This window comes from Carassius gibelio, chromosome B21 (assembly GCF_023724105.1).
Source record: "Carassius gibelio isolate Cgi1373 ecotype wild population from Czech Republic chromosome B21, carGib1.2-hapl.c, whole genome shotgun sequence".
Taxonomy (NCBI): Eukaryota; Metazoa; Chordata; class Actinopteri; order Cypriniformes; family Cyprinidae; genus Carassius; species Carassius gibelio.
Window position 1 is genome coordinate 18,895,434 of NC_068416.1, and position 23,091 is coordinate 18,918,524.

At 38.5% G+C, this 23,091-nt stretch overlaps 2 protein-coding genes across 2 annotated transcripts in view; one reads left to right on the forward strand and one right to left on the reverse strand.

Annotated features, from left to right (window-relative positions):
• The window catches only part of LOC127986168 (transmembrane protein 132C-like), a 121,591-nt gene extending 99,954 nt beyond the window's left edge, over positions 1–21,637 (forward strand). The window contains exons 5-9 of the mRNA XM_052588415.1: positions 7,670–7,813; positions 12,446–12,654; positions 15,862–16,129; positions 17,772–17,963; positions 18,676–21,637. Coding sequence (XP_052444375.1) covers positions 7,670–7,813; positions 12,446–12,654; positions 15,862–16,129; positions 17,772–17,963; positions 18,676–19,794 — 1,932 coding nt within the window. The 3' untranslated portion in view covers positions 19,795–21,637. The remainder of the gene's footprint in view (positions 1–7,669; positions 7,814–12,445; positions 12,655–15,861; positions 16,130–17,771; positions 17,964–18,675) is intronic.
• The window catches only part of LOC127986179 (60S ribosomal protein L17), a 232,369-nt gene that overhangs the window by 201,618 nt on the left and 7,660 nt on the right, over positions 1–23,091 (reverse strand). The gene's annotated exons all lie outside the window — the stretch shown is intronic.

A 23,091-nucleotide genomic window follows, 5' to 3' on the forward strand; every position in this document is an offset into this window, starting at 1 on the left:
TGGGAGAGCAGATTGTTGTGTTACACAGCAGGAGGGGATCAGTGTAATCACATCACTTTCAACTTTTTGAATGAGGAGATGCCCTAATAGGATTTGGCAGTGCATGATCCCCTCGAAATGCAGGAAATCTGTTCTGGCTCATTAGGATGCACCAGCGTGTGCGTTCTCTCTCTCTCTCTCTCTCACTCTCTCTTTTTATAATGTGTGTGTTTGTCTTTCTTCCTCGCTCTGTTTCTATACCTCACAACTTTTGAATCAAGTTTACTTAAGCTCCTTGTAATTGGCCGTTCAGCCCTTTCGAAGGCAAATTTCAGTCCCCGCTGAGCTTGTTTTCTGTTGACTATTGAGAGCGCTGTCATTCTTGTTTGCCGCCCTGTCTTCTCGCGGCGCTCAGAGAGTTTGTTCAGAGAAAAGCAAAATCAAACAAATTGCCAAGTCAGAGGCATCTCCCTTTAAATGCCTCTTCTGATTTTTTTTCTTCTTCCAGGATTTGTTTTGTTTGGTTCTCTGTAGCCTCTTGGCCTTAGCCTTGAGTTTTGGTGTGTGTCAGGCTTTTTTTCAGAGCTCATGGGTTTCTCTGTTCTCTGAGCGATGCTGGCCTGCTGTTTGTCTTCCTTTGAGTCTGTTTGAACAGTGTCCTCTTTAAACCGCCTACAGGACAAGGTAATACCTTTTCCTTTGTGTTTTCCACAGGCCGTAGGCCATAAATCGGGCAACTTTTTTGAACTGCTTGTCAAATTTACATTGGGGAACTAGCTGCTAGTGATTCTTTCTTTGCTAATAATTAGCATGCACTATATATCAATACCATATTAAACATTTAATTGTGCATGCTCATTTCCTCTACAATATTTTTACAGTACATTTGCTGTCATCTAATGCTCACTTACAGTTAATCTTTAAATCGCCAATAATTTAACTTTTGTGCTATCCTGAAAACCCTTTGCTAATTAAAAAAAAAATACTTGTAAATCCCTCATTATGCTGCATTATTAGCAAATCTTGTATTGCATCTTTTTGTCAGTTTATGCACATTACAAAAACATTATTTGTGGGTAGTTTTGGACATATTTCACTCAAAAACTGAGGTGCACAAGCTGAGATCAATGAGGCCTACAATCAGTTAATTCCAAAAAGATATACAAAACATTTGATAATTAAAAAGAAAATAATAATTTGGTTATAATATACCATAATGAGAAAATTTCATATATAATAAAATGTATAGTTTTGTTTAGCACCACTCACCTCCACACCAAGACAAACACACCTGGAAAGTGAGGGAGGCTCTGTGCCTGTCTGTGATGTGCATGTGCTGATCGATCGTGCTACACTGCTGTGCTGTGTGCCTCTGTAAAGACGCAGAGGTGAGAAAGGCATCGGAACTCAACAGTCCCTCAACATTTCCTGACCTGACCTGACCTGATTTTTTTATTTGTTTGACAGGGAAAGCTGTGTGCAAACAGAAACATGCGCATGCACACATATATACATTTATTCATTTATTTAAAAAATAAATAAATAAAATACAATAAAAAAACTCCCTAGAAAAAAACGGCGGGTGATCAAGCCCACTTTGATGTCTATGTATGCGTTTGCATGATCTTTAGAATGTATTTTGACATTTCTGAGACCAACAACCTTTTATCTCGAGAAGAAAACAAGGAATTTATACTTTTAGACTGTGATCCACACAATTTGAGAATGTCTTTGAGAGAAGTCATTTAAGCTGCACAGTTTGACAGAGTGCTCACTGTACTCCAGTACTTGAGCTGTTTTTGTATTACTGCTTTATTAATTCTTGATGCAAATGTTTCTTTAGAACCCCCTGCAGCACAAGACCTTGTGGCACACATGCAAGAATAGAAAGAGAAAAGGAGAGAGAGAGAGAGAAAAATGAGTGCAGTTGTCTGAAAGAAATGCAAGCTGATTTGTGACTGCTGAGAGATTAAGATGCAGACAGAAGCGTGTTATTGTGTGCAGCGGCTGGCCTCGGTAAACCTGCGCCCTGCCACAGAGCTGTGGGGATCGATGGTCCTCACCGCATGCTCCCTCATTACTACCAGCATCTCTCTCTCTCTCTCTCGCTCCACCGCAGCTGTGTGCACGACTGCTGCCGCCTTATCACAATCATCTGAAACAGCCTATGTATTCATTATCCCTCACCTGGAGGCCTGCACACTACACAGGGCATATGGAATCTGTACTTCCACATTTCACTGCCCCAGAGATGGAGGAAATGAGGGAGGCGATGTTAGATGGCGATTGCATCTAAGCCGTGTTGTGGTTTTACAGTTATTAAAAGGTGGTGGAGTTTTCTAGCAAGTGTTCATTTGGAAGAGTGGTGAAAGAGTTCATCTAAGTTCCTATGGCTGTGCTGTTTGACCATTAACCCAAAAACCCTTGAGGGGCTGCAGGTTGCAATCGACAGATAATTGGATTGAAAGAATCATTTTTTGGTTCTTTTGTGTCGAGTCTGATGATATTGAATGGCCTCCCTTCAATAATAAAGTCACCAACTTATTATTTAGTATTATTTTGCTAAATAACTAAACCTTTACACTTAGACACGACTAGATTGCAAAATAAATTGTATGTATTTAATGCCATTATTATTATTTACGTTAATAGTAATAAATTAGTAGTAGGACTATGAATTATAAAAATATAATACTATTATTATTGTTATTATTATTCACTTTTATTATAATTAAAAATTGTTAAATTAATATAATATTACTAATAATAAATACAAATAGTAGTATGAATTATAAAAAAATTAGTTAAATGTATTCTTATATTATAAATTATTAAAATTAGATTATAATTATTTATTTATTAAGTTATTTATTTATAACCCTCTAGTTTATTGTTGTAGACCATTTTTTATTGTATTATGCAATTAAAACGATAATTAAGAATCAGTTCTGCATACATTTAAACATAAATAATATTAATAATAATGATAATATTAATGATAAATAATAAAAAGTAGTTTGTGTGTGATTTATAATAATAATAATTATTATTTATCATTATTGTTATTAGTATTATTTATAAAGTAACATTCCAGGTTATTGTTATAGACACATTATACCATGTAACTTAGAAACAAAAATTTAACTATATTAAGAATCAGTTCTGAAAATGTTAAAACATACACACAAAAATAATAGTTACTGGTCATAAAAACAACATCTGTTGGTCTCTAGATACAAGCAGTAGAGATGTAGGTTCAGTGGAAAGGTAGTGTAATTGAATTGCAGTACGTTCACCACTGCTCCCTATGTGCTTGGCGTGATCCAAGGAGGACATGTTCCTCGAACAACCTTCCTGTCACCCTGATCTTAGGGCTGGGGTTAGGACCTGAACAGCATTTTTATGAATCATTTCTACTAGGTTTGGGTGGTAACTAAGCTTATGTTTTGCCTGTGATGGCTTGATTAGAATGTTGTTCCAGGACTAACAAAAGATCTTGATCTAGGTACAATATCCACTTTGCTTAATAACACTGTCTAAATGAGCATTGAGCATATCTATGCAATGTCATGAATAATTCAACAAAGTTAATAGAATAGAACAGTAGCAGAGAAATCCAGGTTTATGCTCATTTCCGGTTCATCCACTGTTGATAACAGGGCTCATAATTCCTGGAAAGAGTGCTCATTTAGCCAAGCAGTGAGGTGGAGAGGCCTCGGATTATGGGATGATGCAGAAACAGTAACACAAAACTGTGATTATCCTCATTCTAGCGGCCACTGAGAGGCGCTTGGCTGACCCATTGGCTGTATTATGTTCAACGACAGCTAAGCATTCGCTTCATCTCTCTGCGCTATTACTGAAATCAATAGCCATCTTCCTCTTTGCTCCCTGTTTGTCTGCACTGTTGTGCTATTTTATCAGAGGCTCTGTCAGCAAGTCTCTGAGAGGCAAAAAGGCTTCAGCCATCACTGCTGAAGACATGGGAGGACCTGCGGTCTTGAAAAGAAATATAGCCGCGATCGATGGCTCTGTAATAGCATGGCTACGGCATCGGCCACAAGGATCCACATGGGGTACCAATGCATTCAGCGCTGCCTGTCCTTGAGCATTAGACCCCATGTGAGCCGGTGTAGGTTCACCACGAACTGAACCAATCACCTGTGCTGATATGAACCCTACATTCCCCGACCTCCGATACACCTTTAATCCCCACCAACAAAGCCAAAAGTGTAATGGCCTTTTATCGATTTACCTCCTTCTCTTTTCTCTCACTCTTTCTCAAGATAGTGTGGAACCATTTAAAGGTAAGTGCGTGTTGTAGAAGCACTGCCCTCCCGCAGAGATGGTCTCTGGGAGGCTGTACAGCCTGTTCTTCAAACCCAGCATCCACGCATAGCTAACACTAATCAGTCAGCAGTCCAGGGAACGATGTTTACCGACCAGCGGGCAGAAGCGGATGACGAGGCTGCATGAATAACACATTGTGCTCGGATTCAACACCCTCCCTCTGGAACCACGGCTCACAGGAGCTTCAGAGATGGGGTTGGGGGAAGGAGAAGGAGAAGGATGGTGGGTTTCACCAACCGGAGCATCATGATTGAAGTGTGGGGGGATGGAGAGGACCGGGAGTGTAGGTGGACATAAACTAGTTGCGTATTAGTTCTGCTAGTTCTCATGCCACCCACATCAGTCCTGCTGTCAGAGTAAATCTTCCTTAATTTTCAAGCCAAGCCAAGCCAGATGCGTGAAGAGACTGTACTCTGTATTGTGCTGCATGTTAATGTAGTCTTGCAGTCTCAAAACTCACTAATGCACAGTTGCACCAAAGAATTATTTTTTTGGATGTTATATTAATACTTTATAATAATGCCTATATCAAACTATTAATCCTGATAATTCACATCCAAAATAAAAAAAATTGTTTTCATAACATATGTGTATACCGCCTCTCCATCATAACTACCCTTAAAATTTGGAAAGGATAGACTGTGTTATACTATAAGTCACTATTGATTTTTAGATTTCTTTTAGTCTTTTAGCTACATGCAATGACAGTAAAGGTATTCAATTCAATAAATACTCACATAGAGTACATATTTTAATGTGCTAATACAACCTATTTATTATTTATTTTTATTTGTGTCTTTTATGTAATTATTGTGATTTTATGTAGTTCAGAATTTTTATTTTTGGATGAATTATCCCTGTAACACATTATATTTTCTCCCATAAACTGAGAGAAATGTGGCACAGATTTATGGGATTTTATGTGACTGAACTGGATGAAGATTGGCTTCTTACTCTGTGTATTTCTTAATTTGGATTACTTGTATTACTTTGGAATATTTTCATAACTGTGCAAACGATCACATACAGTACCTGTCATTTTTAAGGCGAATAAATTGTTATTTTTCTCCTTTTCCAAAGCATTAGAATCTTCGGATATTATTTTCAAATATAAAAAAAAATTGTTCATATATCCTGAGCAGAAAAGTTCCACTATGTTTTTTTTGTGCCTTTACCATGAGTAAGAGGGTGGAGGCACGTATGCCTTTCTCAAGGGTCAATGCATTTGTCTTCCCTCGCTGAACTGAACTCACCTCAGCTTTATTTATTTATTTCAGTGAAGTAAAGCCACCCATTAGAGTCTGTGGCATCACAATGAGAGGCTTTCCACCACTTTGCCTGTTTTACTCTCGAATTCTGTTTTTAATTCACTGCGTAATCTTCAGGCTTGACTGAAAATTACATTGTTCGGTTTTAACAGCTGGTGAATGGACACATTGAAAGACATTTGAAAGCACCTTGTCTGCCAAACAGTGTCGCCGGGTTCTTTGAATTCATCTGAGCGGGAAGTGAGTGAAAAGAGGGGAACGAATTGTAAACACTTCACCCATCCCATCCTGTGGAATATTTATCAGAGTCATTTTGCTGGTCTTGATAAATTAATGTTTTGACAGCAAATCAAACACAGGCGATAACTCCCTGTCAAAATGTCTGAGCGTAACGTTTGAATACCAAGCTCTCGCTGCTCAGACTACGTCCCTTTTGCACATTTACATAATTTTGAAATCAAGGGAAATGGCGTATTCAAATTCTACCTCAGAAGTAGACATCGCGCAGCCTGTGTTAGATAGAAAATAATGATCGGCTTAAACGCATAAAGGGAAAGAAAGGAAGAGGCTCGTTTATCCTTACGATTGTGGTGCATTAAAGTGAAAATGATTGAAATAAGAATCAGCTGCCAAGTGAAGCCTGAAGTGGGATCAGCCTGGAGAAAAAAAAAAGAACAGAGGACCTCAGTCTTATTAACAAGCTTGAAATTTCATTATCCACAGTTCAGGATTAAATAATGTTATCTGTTTTCTCTAAAGGAGAATGGCGAGAGCTGTGACATAAAGAGAAGAAAGACCCAATGATGAAGAACAAAACCTTTGCAGAGGGCTTCTTTATTTAGGTTTATCCATCTCAAAGTGCTGCGTGGTTTATGATGAGGGCAGTTTTGTGTCGTCTCCTCACCCATAGCCCCAGCCGGCAAGAAAAACTCATTTCTGACTTAAACGATCTAATTATCCAGCCTTTGGTTTGTTTGAACTGTAAATTGAACACACAGACATGTTTCAGATAAGTTTATACGCAAAGAGAGAATGGATTCACAGAAACGGTTACCGTAGCTGTCATTTCTCCATAATTACGGGATATTTCTGTGAAAATAAGATGTGCCTACAGTGTTTTTCCTTGACATTGTTCTCTATGTAGACCATATTTCTGGAAATTCCCACAGTGGTATTGATGTATGCTATAAACATCATTTTTATCTTTATTACTGGTGCTTCCTCAGTCAAGCATCACTATTTCTTGCGCACATTTAGGGTTAGGGATCTGGATTAGTATTATGTGTGTGTGTTTGTGTGTGTATAATTATTATTATTTAAATTGTAAAAAAAAAATATTTAGGTGTAACATTTTTATCTGTTATTTATCTAAATAATATATATAATTTTCTAATAAACTTTTTTATTTTAGAGTTTAAAATATCTATTTAAATTTAAAATAGCTATTTATTTTAATTTTATTTAATATCTAAATATAATATGGAATTAAAGAATATTAATTTGATAAAACAGCCAAAACGAGTCCTGAAGGCTCTATATCTGATAACTCCTCTTGGAGCTCTTTTGATCTGGGGCAGTAAGGAACCACTCAAAACATCCTATCAACCACAAGCAACATGTTAAAGCTGTTCTGAACACGTTAGCAAACACATAGCATTGGCTTGGGAAATTACCCACAGTACCCTAGTCTCATGCTGAAGAGTTCTGCATGGGCAAGTGTTCATATTTTCTTCCAAGTATGTGTGAAAATCTTTTTTTTTTTCTTTTTGTAGTGACTTGATAGTGAACCTTATTCCTGTGTGTGTTTTTCCTGTCAATATAGATTATCAGAGAGTGGATCAGTTTCATAAAAACAGAATGTGTTGTTTGGCTCTAAACAGACCTCTCCATCTCACTCTGTGACTCTCCAGAGCTGATGACTCTAATTGAATGATATGACTCACTGGGTTAATAGCGCGACTCAATGTTGGCGCTGAAGAGCTGGAGCTGACAGAATGACGAATTATCATGAATAATTGCGAGTGAATTATACTGAGTTAACGCAGTCTGATTGATCTGCCCTCTGTGTGCAGGAGACAGAGATCCTTAACACCGCAGTGCTCACTGGAAAAACTGTTGCCATGCCAGTGAAGGTGGTCACTGTTGGAACCGAAGGTACTGTGACCGATGTGACAGAGTCGGTGGAATGTCGCACAACGGATGAGGACGTGGTTAAGGTGGGCAAATCTTACACGGGTCACTAACATGAACAAACCACACATTTGTGGATGCGTATTTGCTTACTTTTGATCTTACAGACTTAAAAAATAAATAATAAAAATGAGCTCTTTTATATTTTATGTACCCTAAATGTGCATGTCAACCAAATTATTCTAAATGATTTAAAAAAATTATAATAATTGTATTAGTACTTTGTTATATATTGTGATGTCCGATTTACTGTAAAGCGAAGCAAGCAAAACAAAAGCTAAAAGAACCTGCAGACACACATAAGCTCAGAATCATTTTGTAACCAAGATAACAAAAGAACTGTTGGGGGAACACACACTATATTAAGGTAGCTATATTAGATTTGATTTAAAGTGCTATACATTCAACCTCTCTGATGTAATGTCTATTTTCAGTTGTCAAGCCAGAGGCGAAAAATCAAAGGGATGTTAAATGCAGTCTTTTCAGAACAAGCTTGTGCCTTCCACTTCCATCTGCCGTTTGGGAACAAAATATGAGAGCATTTTATGAGGGAGAAAATGACAATGTGTGTGTATTTACTCCCTTCGGGTTTAATTATCTGATGAACACCCCACACTGAAACACTGACCTCTGGAGAGGAATCTCTACTTCCTTCCCACCAAAGCTGACACACACACACAAGCACTGTGACCTGGATTCAGAGCATCTGAATACACTATGCAATTATTCTTGTCTACACTGACTTTTTGAGCACTACAGATTTTGTATATTTCATTCAAATACCGTGCATTGCATAGCATCCCTTTGTATTGTCTACATTAGTAATCCGCGGCAGTGCATGTACCAGTTGATGTCACTGTCATATTTCTTACTGTAATTCCCTACACACTGCCGTTAAGCCTGGGTTATTGTCTAACCCTTGGTAAAGTGGTGCCTTTGAAAAACCTGCACCAGAGCAAGGGTTGGATCATTTAGCACTGATCCAAACACCACAAATTATATGGTGCCAAAGGTATACAATGTGAAATAGTGTTAAATATGAACAATGTAAAACTAGAAATGCAAGAGTTATGTTTAGGATCTGGGTAACAATTTCAAGTGTGAAAAGCTTTATCTTTGACTATTTTCCTGCTACAGTTCCCAGGCCAATGTAATGTTTAGGTTTTTATTTTTTCTTAAGGACATTTCAATTAGCAGCTGTTGATATTATTTGTTTCAGATGAGATTATAAAACCCAGTGGAAAGACACGTAGCTGTTATTTAGGTTGATGTGTAGTATTTCTTGTGATTGGGTTTGGATTTCAAGCTGTCTAGACAATCCGGCAAATGAGAAGATCTTCTGCACAGGCAGATACAGGAGATGGACAGACTGAAAGAATAATGAGAGAGGGAAAAAGAGGAAAGGATAGAGACAGTCAGGAGAGGTATGAAAATGGTACATACTGTAAGTTGTAGAGCTGGAGCAGATTCTTATAGATGACACACGTATCACCACACTGCAGGAGGATTGTGGTCATACACACAAATGTGTGTGTCCAGGAAGCTTAAGTTACAAGTAATTCATGTAAAAGGTATTTTAACGGCTCTACAAAAAACAAAATACACTTCACTTATTAAACTTTTAGTCAAAATTGAAATTGAATCTCTGTCTTGTAAGAGATGGGTTTGGCTCAATAATGCTCACATTCACTGAAAATGAGGTGTGAAAACTGATATGGACTAAAATAGCTGATATAGATAAAATTCAACTAAAAAAACCTTCAGCTGTTAAAGTTAATGCATGTTTGCCATCATAGAGAAGTCTGGCAATCCTTTTGAAAAATTAGCAAACTACACTGAAGCTGTTTGACTATTTGTTGATGATGGTGATACATGGTAGCATTTGAATAGTTCATTTTAATGCACTAAATTATCTTAGCTTGCCATTAAAGCTAAAAATATAGGTACACATACGTACATCAAAAATATAAATATATTTTTTGAGATTTATACATTGTCTAAGAGCTGAATAAATAAGCTTTCCACTGCATATGGTTTTAGGATATGACAGATGAGATACAACTGTTTGAAAATCTAAGGGTGAATTTAGTTTTTTAAATCACCTTTAAAAATGTTCAAATAAAGTTCTTGTCCATGCATATTACTTATCAAAAGGTTTTTATATATTTACAGTAGGAAATGTATTAAATATCTTAATGGAACATAATCTTTACTAAATATCCTAATGATTTTTGGGATAAAGAAAAAAATCAATAATTTGACCCATACAATGTTTTGTTGGCTACATTGTTGGCTATATATACTGTATATAACATTTTATTTGGATGTATTTGATTATTATCACAGTTTGCTTTAAAATTACTGTGAAAAGCAATCCTGTGAGTAGTCTACAGCCATGTAACATTTTCTTGCAATTGGAAAAGCTACACTGTTTTGTGCCAATAAACTGCAGTTTTTAGTTTGTAGCATCTCTGCTTTTTGCAAGTTACTTCAAACACAGGTTTCACCTTGCGGTGAGGGTTTAGTGATGCTCAAGATGCACTATGCTAATAAATCTTAGTCAGAGATGGACCTGAAGAGAGGGACAGCGTTTGCGTCAGGCATCACAGTCTCTCCGTGTGCCTGTTGAATGGGTCATTAAGTACCCAACCCAGTTCCCTGCGGGGGTCTGTAAGTGTCCCTCTCTTCAGCAGTCTTAATGTTCCTGATTAATGCTCTGCCAGGCTGGTTAAGGTGTATATAGATGCTCATGGGAAGGGCATGTTGCAGTGAAGTTAGATTGACCAATGTTCTCCACACACTGTCAGCCTGTACAACCAAACCAATACCCTTCATGGATTGCCAGAGCACCTCTGAGGATCTCTAGCTCTTGTGGGAGATTTACAATCTGTAAATGAGCAAGTAAAGAATACAATTGTCGACATGAAACTGCAAATTGGTCTATTATGTCATTTATATGGGCAGATCCAGACAATTTAACAGATTTACCAGGTGTTTAACAGATATAATTGCTGTGGGGAATTATAGTACTATTTAAGTTCTCTGCAGTTGTTCATTATTACAAGCCTAGGCGTCATTTACTTTTAGTCGCTTTTTCCATTGCCGATTTTGTCCCCACATTTTTATGATATAGCTCACAGCAGGGATATATATTTGAAGATGATAGGTGTTGTTAACTGGACCAACAAGTCATATATTGGTTTTTAATTGCAGATCCATGTTTTTCCACTGACCTCCAAAACTCATTTGTGGCCGATATAAGAATTAAGTTTGCAAATTAAATATGCATTTGAGCACTTCATTGTTCAGCATGAACAATTGCCCATTCAAATCACTATGTACATTTATGTTAAACATAATTCTTTACTGCAGATGCAATGTATTACACAGTTTTTTTTTTTTTTAAACAGTGTGCACAACCTAATTATCTGTAATAAACCCTACCACTTTTGATTTTGAAAGAAGTCTCTTATGCTTTAAAAAAGGCTGTGATTATTATTTTTTTATTCAGCCAAAATATTAACATTGTCAAATATGATTAAAACTTTAAACAACTGTTTTCTGTTTCAGTGTATGTCGCAATGTAATTTATTTGATTTTGAGTTCACACATATAATTATGTTGTAGCCATTATCACGATTCAACTTATTGCTCATTTCACAGGGTTCAGTGTGCACTGTATAATGGATACGAAAAACTCAAGTTAATCACAGCTCCAATAAATGCACCATTGATTCCCCTCAATGTCACAAATAGAAAAGCATTGTAAAAGAAGTGGCATTTCTTTGGAATTCAGTGTTTTCTGTTTGTCTTTTAAAACAGTTAATGTGAAAAAAAGGCTGGAATTGATTGTTGGTATACTCTGAGCAGTCAGAAAATGAGAACTTGATGAAAGCTTGGCTACTGACTGCAGCTACTAAATAGCAATCTTGAATTGAGATGTAACAAGTATGATGCTCTGGAAAATGGCACAGCATTAGGGAAATCTCACAAACAACCGGCACTCTTGTCATCTTAGATTTTAAGCTGAAGGGCAGCTGCTTAAAATCAAGCCATGCCATTGGTCCATATCCACATCTGTTGTTTTTTAAAGAAGCCCTCAAGTTGATTGGATGAGATGTGGTTTTCTCCGCCAGGTATTACAAGTTAGCTAAGAGCAGTATAGATGCTCTGCAAATGAATGAGTGTGTGGCAACAGAAGAACTTGACCACTTTGCTTTTTTCTGTCTTCATCTATCCCTCCATCTGCTTAGCTTCTTTCAACCCCAAAGCCTGGGAAATATAGACATCCAAACACACTCATTATCAACAACAACTACTCCCCCACCGACTGTAGTCAGAAATAAATACTTGGACAGGCCAGTCAAAGCCCATCCAATTTCTCATCTTCCTCATTAAAGCTCAGAATAAAAGCGAATAACAGCGGCACAAAAAACCCCACAAAGGCCAGACTGTTTTTCACATATTGCGCTGATTAGCACAAAAAGAGGCCTCGTTTTTTTGCGCTATCAAAATTTGAAATTGTCGCCAGGAAATTGGTGCGAAAAGTAGGCTGATACCTTGGCCAGGGCTGCAATTTTCTTTAATTTAGTGCTGCTTTGAATACAGTGTTGCTTGAACGCTTTGTCTGCTGTCTGATTTGTATTCCTGCCTCTCAGGTGTCCGAAAGGTGCGATTATGTGTACGTCAATGGCAAGGAGACGCGTGGGAGGGTGAGGATGATGGTGAACTTCACCTACAGTTACCTCAGCGCTCAGCTGGAGATGAGCGTATGGATGCCACGACTCCCCCTGCAGATCGAGATGTCCGATCCAGAGCTGAGCCAGATCAGGAGCTGGAGAGTTCCTGTAGACGCTGCCAACCAGAGGTTAGCCATGTTTTTGTTTCAAGGAATCACATTTGACATTGGGTTCACTGGATCATTGAAGTATTTTTTAACTTTCAAAACTTTGCAAACATTAGAAATGGAAGTTGTGTTGGTGCGAATAGCCCTGTGGGCAGCATTTTGGGCGTCCCGTGTTCGATTTTCCACCTTTCCTGAACCCTCTTTCCCCCGCTTCGCTTCCTGTCATGTATGATCTGTCCTATACCATAATAAATGGCCAAAAAATACATTTAAAAAGATACATTTTTAAAAATAAAAATAACTAAATTATGGTGCTGCAAATGAAAAATCATTATTGGTTCCTAAAGACCGTTTAATTGAAAAGTAAAAAAAAAATAGATCTTTACCACTGCAAAGGACCTTTTTCTCATTTGATGGGTTTTATTGATGCTAAAGGTTACTCACTGAAGCATACAGGCCAACAAACATTCTTTATTTTTGAGAGTTACAATTATATAACTCCTATAACTTATAATTGAGATTAAAGAGCCTGGAAACTGTGATCTGTCAAGTTTTGTAATCTTTAGCTGAGCTGAAAATATCCTGCACAGCCCACACGTTCTGCAATAATTGTTCCGCTGGTAATTTGTAAGCGCAAAGATTACATACATTACTATAATAAGTCTCTCAGTACTTCACAGCACCAATGACGCTCCAGCTCGCCGGAGTCAGTCTGCCCTCTTTATCCAGTCTCTCCTCAGCCATTTTCATGCTCTGTCGTTCTTGGGTAACAGCAGACGTGTAGCGGAGCTCTCTCCGGAAAGCATGATGGAGGTGAGGGGAGGATGCGGACGGTGACTTTTTAATTACCGCTGGGTCGTCTTCAGGCACACATGCCTCTGACGCGCCAGCACCAGACAACATGCAGGTTAATGCTGCCGTACGCCGAGGATATCCACAAGATAATTTTTAATTACTCTTCCACCAAAAACAGTCCTGCCGGATTGACTCATGCATGATAAGTGAGAACAGGATGACGGATGACAGATGGAATGAGCGCTGGAGAGATTGCAAGGCATTAATGAGTCTGAGGAATAATTGTGGTTATACTATAAGTTGTGTGGTTGTCAGCAAGCAAATGTGTGGATTGCACAATGATCGCTTCTCCATTATGTCAATATGAAGATTCTAATACCAGATCTTCTCTTGCACTATATATATACTATATATACTACAATATATACTATATATATTGTCCTTGTGACAATTTAATTATTTACAAAAAATATTGCATATTAGCAAAATAATTTTAACAGGTATATAAGCCAGGAAGTTTACATGCAATAAACATTCAAGTACAGCTCCTATTTACTTGAATGAGTCTGATTCTCAGCATGGTCTGTCTCTTTATACTGTCGTGATTCTAGTGACAAACAAGTCATTTTGTGGCTCATAGCATCTGGTTTCAGTCTCTATTATCTGTTATGTCATTATTTTGTTCCTGATATAATCATTGATCATGTCTGGTGATTAATATTCTATATTATGTGATGCCACTTAGAGTTCTGCAGGAAATAAACTTTTGACAAACATCCAACTTTCCATTGCAGAAAAGGATTTTTGAGTGGAAAAATTGTTTTGACTATTAAAAGGTTATTCACGCTAAGAAAGACATGTTCTTCTGCTCATCAAAAGGTATTTAGAAAAATGTCAGCATAGCCCAGTGTTGTTTTGAATTTCTTAAAATTATCTTCTGTTTTCCACAAAAGAAATTGCATCATACAGGTTTTGAATATACGTTTTGACTGAATTGTTATTTATGCGTGAGCTTTTCCTTTAAGATAGTGGCCAGCTGGTGAGTTACGTTCATCAAAAAGCCATGTTTACTCACATTCGGCACTTGACGAGTCTTAAGTTTGCACCCTTGTTGTATCATATGTGCCCTTGGCCCTGAGGTTGTATCTGTCTTGGGTAGCGTTTTGAGAGTGGGAAACATGCGGTTGTGTTGTAAGACTGAGTCTCATTATTCCTGAGACCTCCTGTGACCTGACATTCCTCAGCTGAGTGCCGCCTGCCCTGTTTATACACCTGTGTAATGTAAATGTCATGCTGTTTCTACCGTCGGTCAGGCGTCGGTGCGTTAAAGTCTAGAGCAGCATGGTCAGCGTGGTTAACCTGCCACTGCTGTTGTTTTTTATTTTGGATGACTTCGATTCATTAAAAATAATGGAACCGTCAGAGCTGTCCCCCCTTCCCCTTTCACCTGGTGCTTGGCTGTTTGTTGTGAGCAGAGGAAATGCATCACTCTAATGTGAAAAGGGTTCACGGTTACAGCCTGTTGAAACGACTCACCCATTATATGAGGCTGAAAACTGCCACTGCTCTATATTTTTGTCATTTCTGTTTTTTTCCATTCATGATTTTTCTTAGAAAGTAAATTTACAGTAAATGTAAGTTTTGGTTTTTACACTTTTAAATGACATAAATTAAGGAAGCAATTGTGGAAGACAGAAGGTTGAGAACAGAATATAATTTTATTTTCAACTATTAATTTTTTGTAATAACTTTTTTTTTATAGTTATAACGCACACACACACACACACATATATAGATAGATACATATACATATATACATATATAGATAAAACAATGTGAATTTATGGAAATTCCTGTGTCTGTGCATAAAAACATTATGCGATTAATGCTTCAAGAGCGCTCATACATGCATTATTATAATGGACTAACGCTGCTTTCTGTACGTCTCCTGTATGCCACCGCAATGGTCTTTACCTTGATTGCAGTCTTCATCCATCAAAAAACTTTTGTTTAGTGGCTTAAAATCATCTGATTGCAAACACAGAAACAAAATTGGGTTAAAGGGTTAGTATAAAGACTGCGCAATTTTGCTTGAATTGCGTAAAATAATTTTTACAGATGTAAAATTGATTGCAAGTTTTAACGCATTAACATTAACAGCCCTGATATATATATATATATATATATATATAAATAATTAAGATAAAAAAAAATTGATTTTATCAAAAAATATAAATTTTCACACTAATTGTGTTGTTTATTTTGTTTAACTGTTAAATGTTTTTATTTTGGTAAAGAAAAAGAATAGAATAGAATAGAATAGAATAGAATAGAATAGAATAGAATAGAATAGTCCTGATTGGAAAACAATGCTTAACTGGGCACAGCAGGATGGTAAGTAACATGTGGTATTGGTTTCTGTTTTTACTGCAGGTCTAGAGAGGATGATGGGGATGAAGGAGCCAAGAAGGATCGGAGCTGTGGTCCACAGTACCAGAGCACCACCGTCCGTGTTCTCACCCACTTTGAGGCAGAGCCAGAAGAACTGCAGGACCAGCCAGACTTCCTCTTGGGCAGTGACTGGCAGGTGGACGTGACAGAGTTGGTGAGAGACTCTTTAAGGGTGGTGGATGAACGAGTAGCCAAGCTGTCAGAAGAACAGGTCCTCATCGGTCTGAACCAAGGCATCACCAAGGTTCAGGTGAGAAACAGGAAGAATGTACTGTATGTGTGATTATGTTTAAAAGTGACATGATGTACACAGAAAATGAAGACCACGGCTACATTACTACAATAATCTACCAAATCTATGGATTTTCTGCATTATTAAAACTTTTTCCATGATTCATTTGTTCTGGCATATTATGAAATTTCCTCAACACACCACAACCAGAGCTGCCCATTTTGTCAGGAACAAAACTGACAGTTACAGCTGACTAAGCTGCAGTTCCCTCGCGTTTAAACTGCATGAATAAAATGTGAGGACGTCCTTGTTTTCTTTGGAAAATCCTGGTTGTCGTTTGTCTATTTCTCTGTGCGGATGAGAGGAGAATCAGTCCGAGTCGTGATGCGACACGTGTACACTGTCAGACGAGAGCTAGACAACACACCATCTCTCACTCCGCTCTGTCACAGCTTGTGTGTTGTCTGTCTGCACATCTCACAGCTCTTATGACAAACGATAATCTCCTTTATTAAGACCTACTAATTAAGGGTCAGTCTGTGAAAATCACACATTTTTTCTAATAGATGTCACCTATACATTCACACATTATACACCTGCTCAACAAGCTAAAGTGCCATTAAAGTGCTATCTGAAAGCAAAAGTATAAGCCAGAGCCACAGGTGGAGAGCGCTTCGATTTGATCCATTTGCTGAAAATTAAAATCAGATAAAAAGCCCAGTAATGGTGGGATGGAATACGTGGAGTCTGCAAACCAGTGCTGCTTTATAGATCGAGATCTCTGAAATCAAAAAACCCACCACTTAACCACGGCCAAATTACCAATCGCCCACCTTGCTATTAGACCAAACTCGCTTTTAAAATTCAAAAGGGGCCCAACAGTTTTTGCAATTCATTAAAACTAAATTGAATGACTAATTACTTGCAATTAGAAGAGGGAAAATATGTGTTGTTTCAGAATCTGAATCAGAGCAAGAATTGGTTTCAAAGTAGACTATTTGGAAGAAAAGATTTGTTGAAGTAGTGTAGCGAGCACTAACTTCTATTTTATAGATCTATTTATAAAAAGTGGAGCACTGGGGCAGAGTCTTACGCAATATTAGGTAATGCCCGAGGCTCTCCTTGCTTATTCTTATTTTATGTCTTATTAATAAATCTCTCAATTCAAATGGCAAATTAGAATGCGCTCGGAATAAGAGCGGAATATAAAAACAGAACACAAATAGTTTCTTTACCTTAACATGGCTGCATTTTAGAGTGAAAAACTGTTGCCTGAGGACTTCCAGACAGTGTGCAAATGATGGTTAGAAGCAAGTGCGGGCCGTGCTCGCTGGTGACAGTAGAAGTTCCACTTACAGATAGGAAGTAAATGGTTTCTGACATTTCATTATAACATAATGAATGTGGAAATACGGAGGATATTAATTGATCCAGATAGAAAGTCTTCTCATCACATTTCGAATCGAAGTCATTTCCTTGTCTGTGTGTCAGATGTCGCCATATGGCCGAGGGCGGACAGCTGTCATTTAGATTCTCGAAACTGCATGTAGCCTACTCATTTTTTTCATGTCACTAAGTTTGTATGAGAAACTAGGAGAGAATTTTCAGTTGTTTTACAGTGTTACGTAAGAGAAGCATATCTATCTGTGTTTTTATCCAGGTGATGTCCCCATTGTCAGACTCGGCTCTGGCTGAGAGGATGATCCAAGTTCTGGATGATAAAGTCAGTATTACGGAGCTGGGCGTGCAGCTGGTTTCTGGCCTTTCCTTGAACCTTCAACTCAGCCCAGGAAGTAACAGGGCCATCGTGGCCACGGCTACCACACAGGAGACCATGCACGATGTAAATCAGGTAGTCTAATTAAACACTTTACAGTGAATAAAATACATGCCATATTAATAATGTTTGTTGTGGTGCATTGTTACTTGTTTATTAATATTATTATTATCAATTTCTTTTGTATTCTATAGTTGTTTAATTAATATTATTAATCATATTTTTTTTTTATCTCTGGTTGTTGTTCGTAAAGGGTAGCCACTGTGAAATCTCATTGCAAATTTCAGCCACATGCTGTTAAATTGTGAATTGTGTTCTGGATCTCAGGTCACAGTTTTGCATACAGTACTTCCGTGTCCATTTCTCCAAAATGTAGGGTTGTTTTATCCTCGAGCAGGTGCAATCACTATAATCACTGTCATTATGGACTAAGTCGTTTGACATGGGCCGCATGTTGATGAGGAGCTGCAGTTTGTTAGTGGATCCTGCTGCTCAGGGCTGCCCACTTATTCTGATTCATCTCACATTTAAAACCCTTTCTGATTAGTCTGATTTCACTAATCCTTTGCATCGGCAGGGGTTTCCTCTCTTCTCCACGTTGATAGGCATAGAACGGGCAGATTGGTTAAATATCCCGCTGATTGGTGCGTCTTTGCTCTTTGAAATGTGGTTTTGGGACTTTAAGGCATTTGAACGCCCCTACAGTGGGGTTAAGAATCATTCCTAGTTGATGCAAGAAAATTAGCATTACCTGAGAGCATCTCTTCTTGTTGTGTTTCTCTTCCAGGAGTCCATTGTCAGTGCGTGGCTTCAGTTTAGTGATGGCTCCATGACCCCTCTTGACCTCTATAACCCTGCTCATTTCATCCTTACGGCCACCTCGCTGGACGACCAGGTGGTGTCGGTGAAGAAAAGCACCAACTGGAGGTGGCCTGTGGTGGTGGCTAAGGGTGAAGGTCAAGGCATGTTGGTCCGTTTGGAGATGTACGGACCCGAATCATGCCAAAAAAACAAACGGCGCACAGTTCTGGCCGCAGGCAATGCAAACGTCCATGTGAAGTTTGGCCGTGATGACGAAACCGGGAACAGCGCGAGCGACAGGAGATACAGGCCCAATGCCCCATACTACGGCGGTTCTATCTCAGACATGGAGGCTGGAATCATGAACCGAGGCGCTACCACCATCAAAACCTCCATTCCAGGAAAGGCAAGCGGCAACAAGCACTCGGCTGGTGATATTCCAGTGGACTTCTCTGAAATCCCAGCTCAAGCAGACCTTCCACCTGGACGTAACGCAGAGGACGACCTGCTGCAGTCTCGCCACGGGCTTACAGACCTGGAAATAGGCATGTACGCCTTGCTAGGTGTCTTCTGCCTGGCCATCCTGGTATTCCTAATCAACTGTGTCTCCTACGCCCTTAAATATCACAACAAGCAGCTCCCATTGGAGGGCCCGGAGACCATGGCTCACTCCCACGACTGGGTCTGGTTAGGCCATGACGCAGAGCTGTTGGAAAGCCAGGCTGGTTTGTGTCTGGATCAAGAGGAGCTGGGCGGCACCATGGACTCTGGGCTGGGCCTGGAGGAAGGTAGCCAGCTCCTCAATGGCCTTTCGTCTCAGAAGAGCATTCAAGGCCAGGTCCACAGGTCGGCCTCTGACTCAGGGTGCGCTGGGAGAGATCACAAGACCGAGTCCATAAACTCACCCACTACCAAAAGGAAACGGGTTAAGTTCACCACTTTCAGCCATAGCAAGCCCAGCAATGGCTGCCCATCCATAAGCCCGCTTCTCATTGGTCAGAGCGACATCAAATGGGTATGCCCAGACATCGAGCTCGGGGACTCCAAAGAGCTCCGAAATTACATGGAAAGGTTAAACGAAAATGCTACTAAGAACATCGCATAGTGGGCTTGTAGTTATTTATGTATTTTTCAGACAAAAGCGTAGCTCACCCATATGCCTTCTAGGTAAGGAGGTGGTGGAGATGGAGTGGGGGGTGGATGGGTTGGCCCGACTCCTCTGCACTCAGACAAACTCACATCTCACCATGAAAAGACAAGCCATTCATCTGGTCTTGTTTCCATGGCAACTGTCATGAGGGTTCATCATCAGGAACGAAGAAAAACAGAGATGGTTGTGAAACCTCTGAGGATGTGAGAACATTGGATTATGACAAATATTTCAATTGAGATGTCTATATTTTCTTTTTTTCAGAGAAGAGGATTTTCCATTTCTATATTAAAAATATATATATATATTTGTTTTGTTTTTTCTTCCTTATTTTATCACACTGAAAACTGGTTGGTGGTGGTACCTTTTTGTGAGCGAGTATCTCAAAGAGCTGACATTTAAACATATCAGTTGCTTGCTGGAAACCCGAGCATTTCCACAAATTAAACATTGACTGCCTCTGATGAGTGAGAATACATTTTCTAAGGTTTTCAATATTTTTATACATCTCTGTTCCTGTCCGTGTTAGTGCGTCTAACTGTATTTCTCCAAAGACTGACTCCCATATGTAAAAGCATGTGAATTCAAAGTATGGACAAAAAAAAAAAAAAGTCTATTTTGGAACTTTTTCCACCAACCGTTTGAATGAACATGTAAATAACGTGGAAGACATCTGGGAAAACAGGCAGATAAATGACTCTCCATGTCTCTTCTGTTGAGCAAACTGTATTGTTGTAGGTAGTGTTATCAATATTATATATGTTGTTTACAGTATTAGAATGATAGATGGTATTCACTCGAAAATGTATGTGTGCTATAGGGTTTTGTTTTCTTCTTTCGTTTCTTTTATTTGCTTAGCTTTTTTTGTTCACTATGCTTACTTTTTCCCCTTACAGTGACTGCAGTCTTGAACAAGAGATATCTAACCTACTGTACCTAAATGACTGTGTAATGGTTAGGTTAAAGTGAATTGGATTGGATGAGTTTGAGGGTGCAGTCCTCAGGTAATGTGATCGATGCGGTGCATACTTCGGTAAGAACACCACTGGACAGTTTTTATTTGAATAAACTGATTAGTCCAACACTCTATCTATATTAGTTTACTATTTCTAACCATAATACAGAATTGAATCAATACTCATTTACCCTTAACACAATTTATTTCCTAAACCATGCCGACTAATTCCTCAGCCAGGTGTGTTGGCACCGATGTCCATAAATTAAACTGGATCATCCAAATGTCTTATTTAAAACTGTATTAATTAGCATACAATCTAATTAAGAGTATAAATTGAATTAAGTAATTATCTCCACTCTTCCCTGCTTGTCTTGTATTTTATGAAACAGAAACATATTTTTGAAGACTACAGAAGAATAATTGTACATGAGGAGGTTCATCCAGTGTTCAATACTGTCTGGTGTTCACTTGAAATACACAGTGCCGGTCAGTGGTACTATCAAGTCAATACTCTCAAAAAATATTTTGCTTATATGTGATCGATCATTGTTTATGTAGTTTTTTTTTTTTTTATAATGCAAAACGTCTAAAAACTCAGTTCCATTTTTTTATTCAATTGTAGTGTGTTTTGTAGGCTGAAAAACTCTGCCTATTACCATAAACATCCTGAAAACCATTTTTTATGTATGCATTCCATCACTGGGTTTTCTATTTGCATATAAAATAAAGCATCACATCCTGCTTTTCCACTTTTTACCAGTTGATGGCACTGAATTCTAACCCCAGTTGGCTCAAAGGGAATGTTCCGATTTTGATGATCATTTTCCTTGACAGGCACATGACCCAAGTCTCCAAATAAAGGTTACGTGTTTAAAACTGCTGAACTTTACTGTAAATGCGCAAGTACAATGTTGTGACTCAGTCTCGCTGCATATAATAAATGTTCTCAGAGCAGACTGTAATTTTAACCCATTGCACTGCAGTAAACAACAGCCTTTAACGAGAAGTGTGTTGTTGCGCCATCTGAGCACCATGTAATTCAAAGGTTATTGCAGACACAATAGCCTTGGATGCATGGTTGCCAGGGTAGCGGTTTTCCCGCACAATTGGGCTATTTTAGAAAAGGAGTTGCGGGAAAAAATACGGAGTTGCGGGTTGCGGTTTTTTTGGGCTACATTTATGATGTACTGCGGCCGCAAAAAAAATAAAAATAAAAAAATAATTGTGGACAAAGATAAAAGTGAACCTTTTATTAGTGGGTGTTGATCCCCCGGGAATTAATACTTGCGAGTAGTATTAATACTTGAGCGCGCGCCACATGTGCTTTGACATCACAAATCAAGCATCATCATCACGTCACTCACATCATGAGAGCGTTGTAGTCAGAAGCGTTGGTTCGGTTGTCTGTGGATGAACAAGCAGCATTCTAAAATGTCAGGTAAATGGGGAAAGTATGGAAAGAAGTATCGCAAAGAATGGGAGACAGAGAAAGGATTAAAGGAGTGGATTCGAAGTGTTCCAAATGATGATAGAATAGTGTATTATATATATATATATATATATATATATATATATATATATATATATATATATATATATATAATAGTGTATTGTGTATTAAAAAAACAGTGTGTGCAAAGAATTTGGGTAAGACAAAAGGCGAATACTTTAAACTTAAACTTATATACATTTATTTTAAGGCCCTTTGTGGGAATCCAGCCGTTGTCTAATCTGATTGGACACTGAAAAATTGGGCTAGTTTTCATTCTATTTGGGCGGGTTTTGAGTTGTCATTGGGCTGGAAATATTTCTGGGACCTGGCAACCCTGCTTGGATGTGAGATGCAGTCCATTTCTTCAGTCCTGCACATTAAAGGCTCATTAGTGCTAAACTATACAGGCAGGATCCCAATGCTGGATGGTGCTGCTCCCTCCCCTCTGAGACAGGCCAGACTAATTAATGATCCGCGCGGTGAGGCTTTACTCCATGTTAATTTGACATTACCATGCAGCCCTTCGCGCTAAATGATTGTATTTAACTGACAATTAACACCACCTTCATCACACGTGACAAAGAAGCGTGGCTCCGCCTCGTCCATCTCCACAAACGTTTGGCCTGCCATATGGGTGTACACTATTTTGACGTCTATTTCCATAGAATGTTTCATATTGATATTTCTTGACAAGTCCTGTTAATCTATCTTTCATTATGACAACTAGAACGCAAACAAATTAAAGGATGAACATGTCAACACAACAAAGAGCCGTGAATGATTTTCAAAGGCGCACAACTTT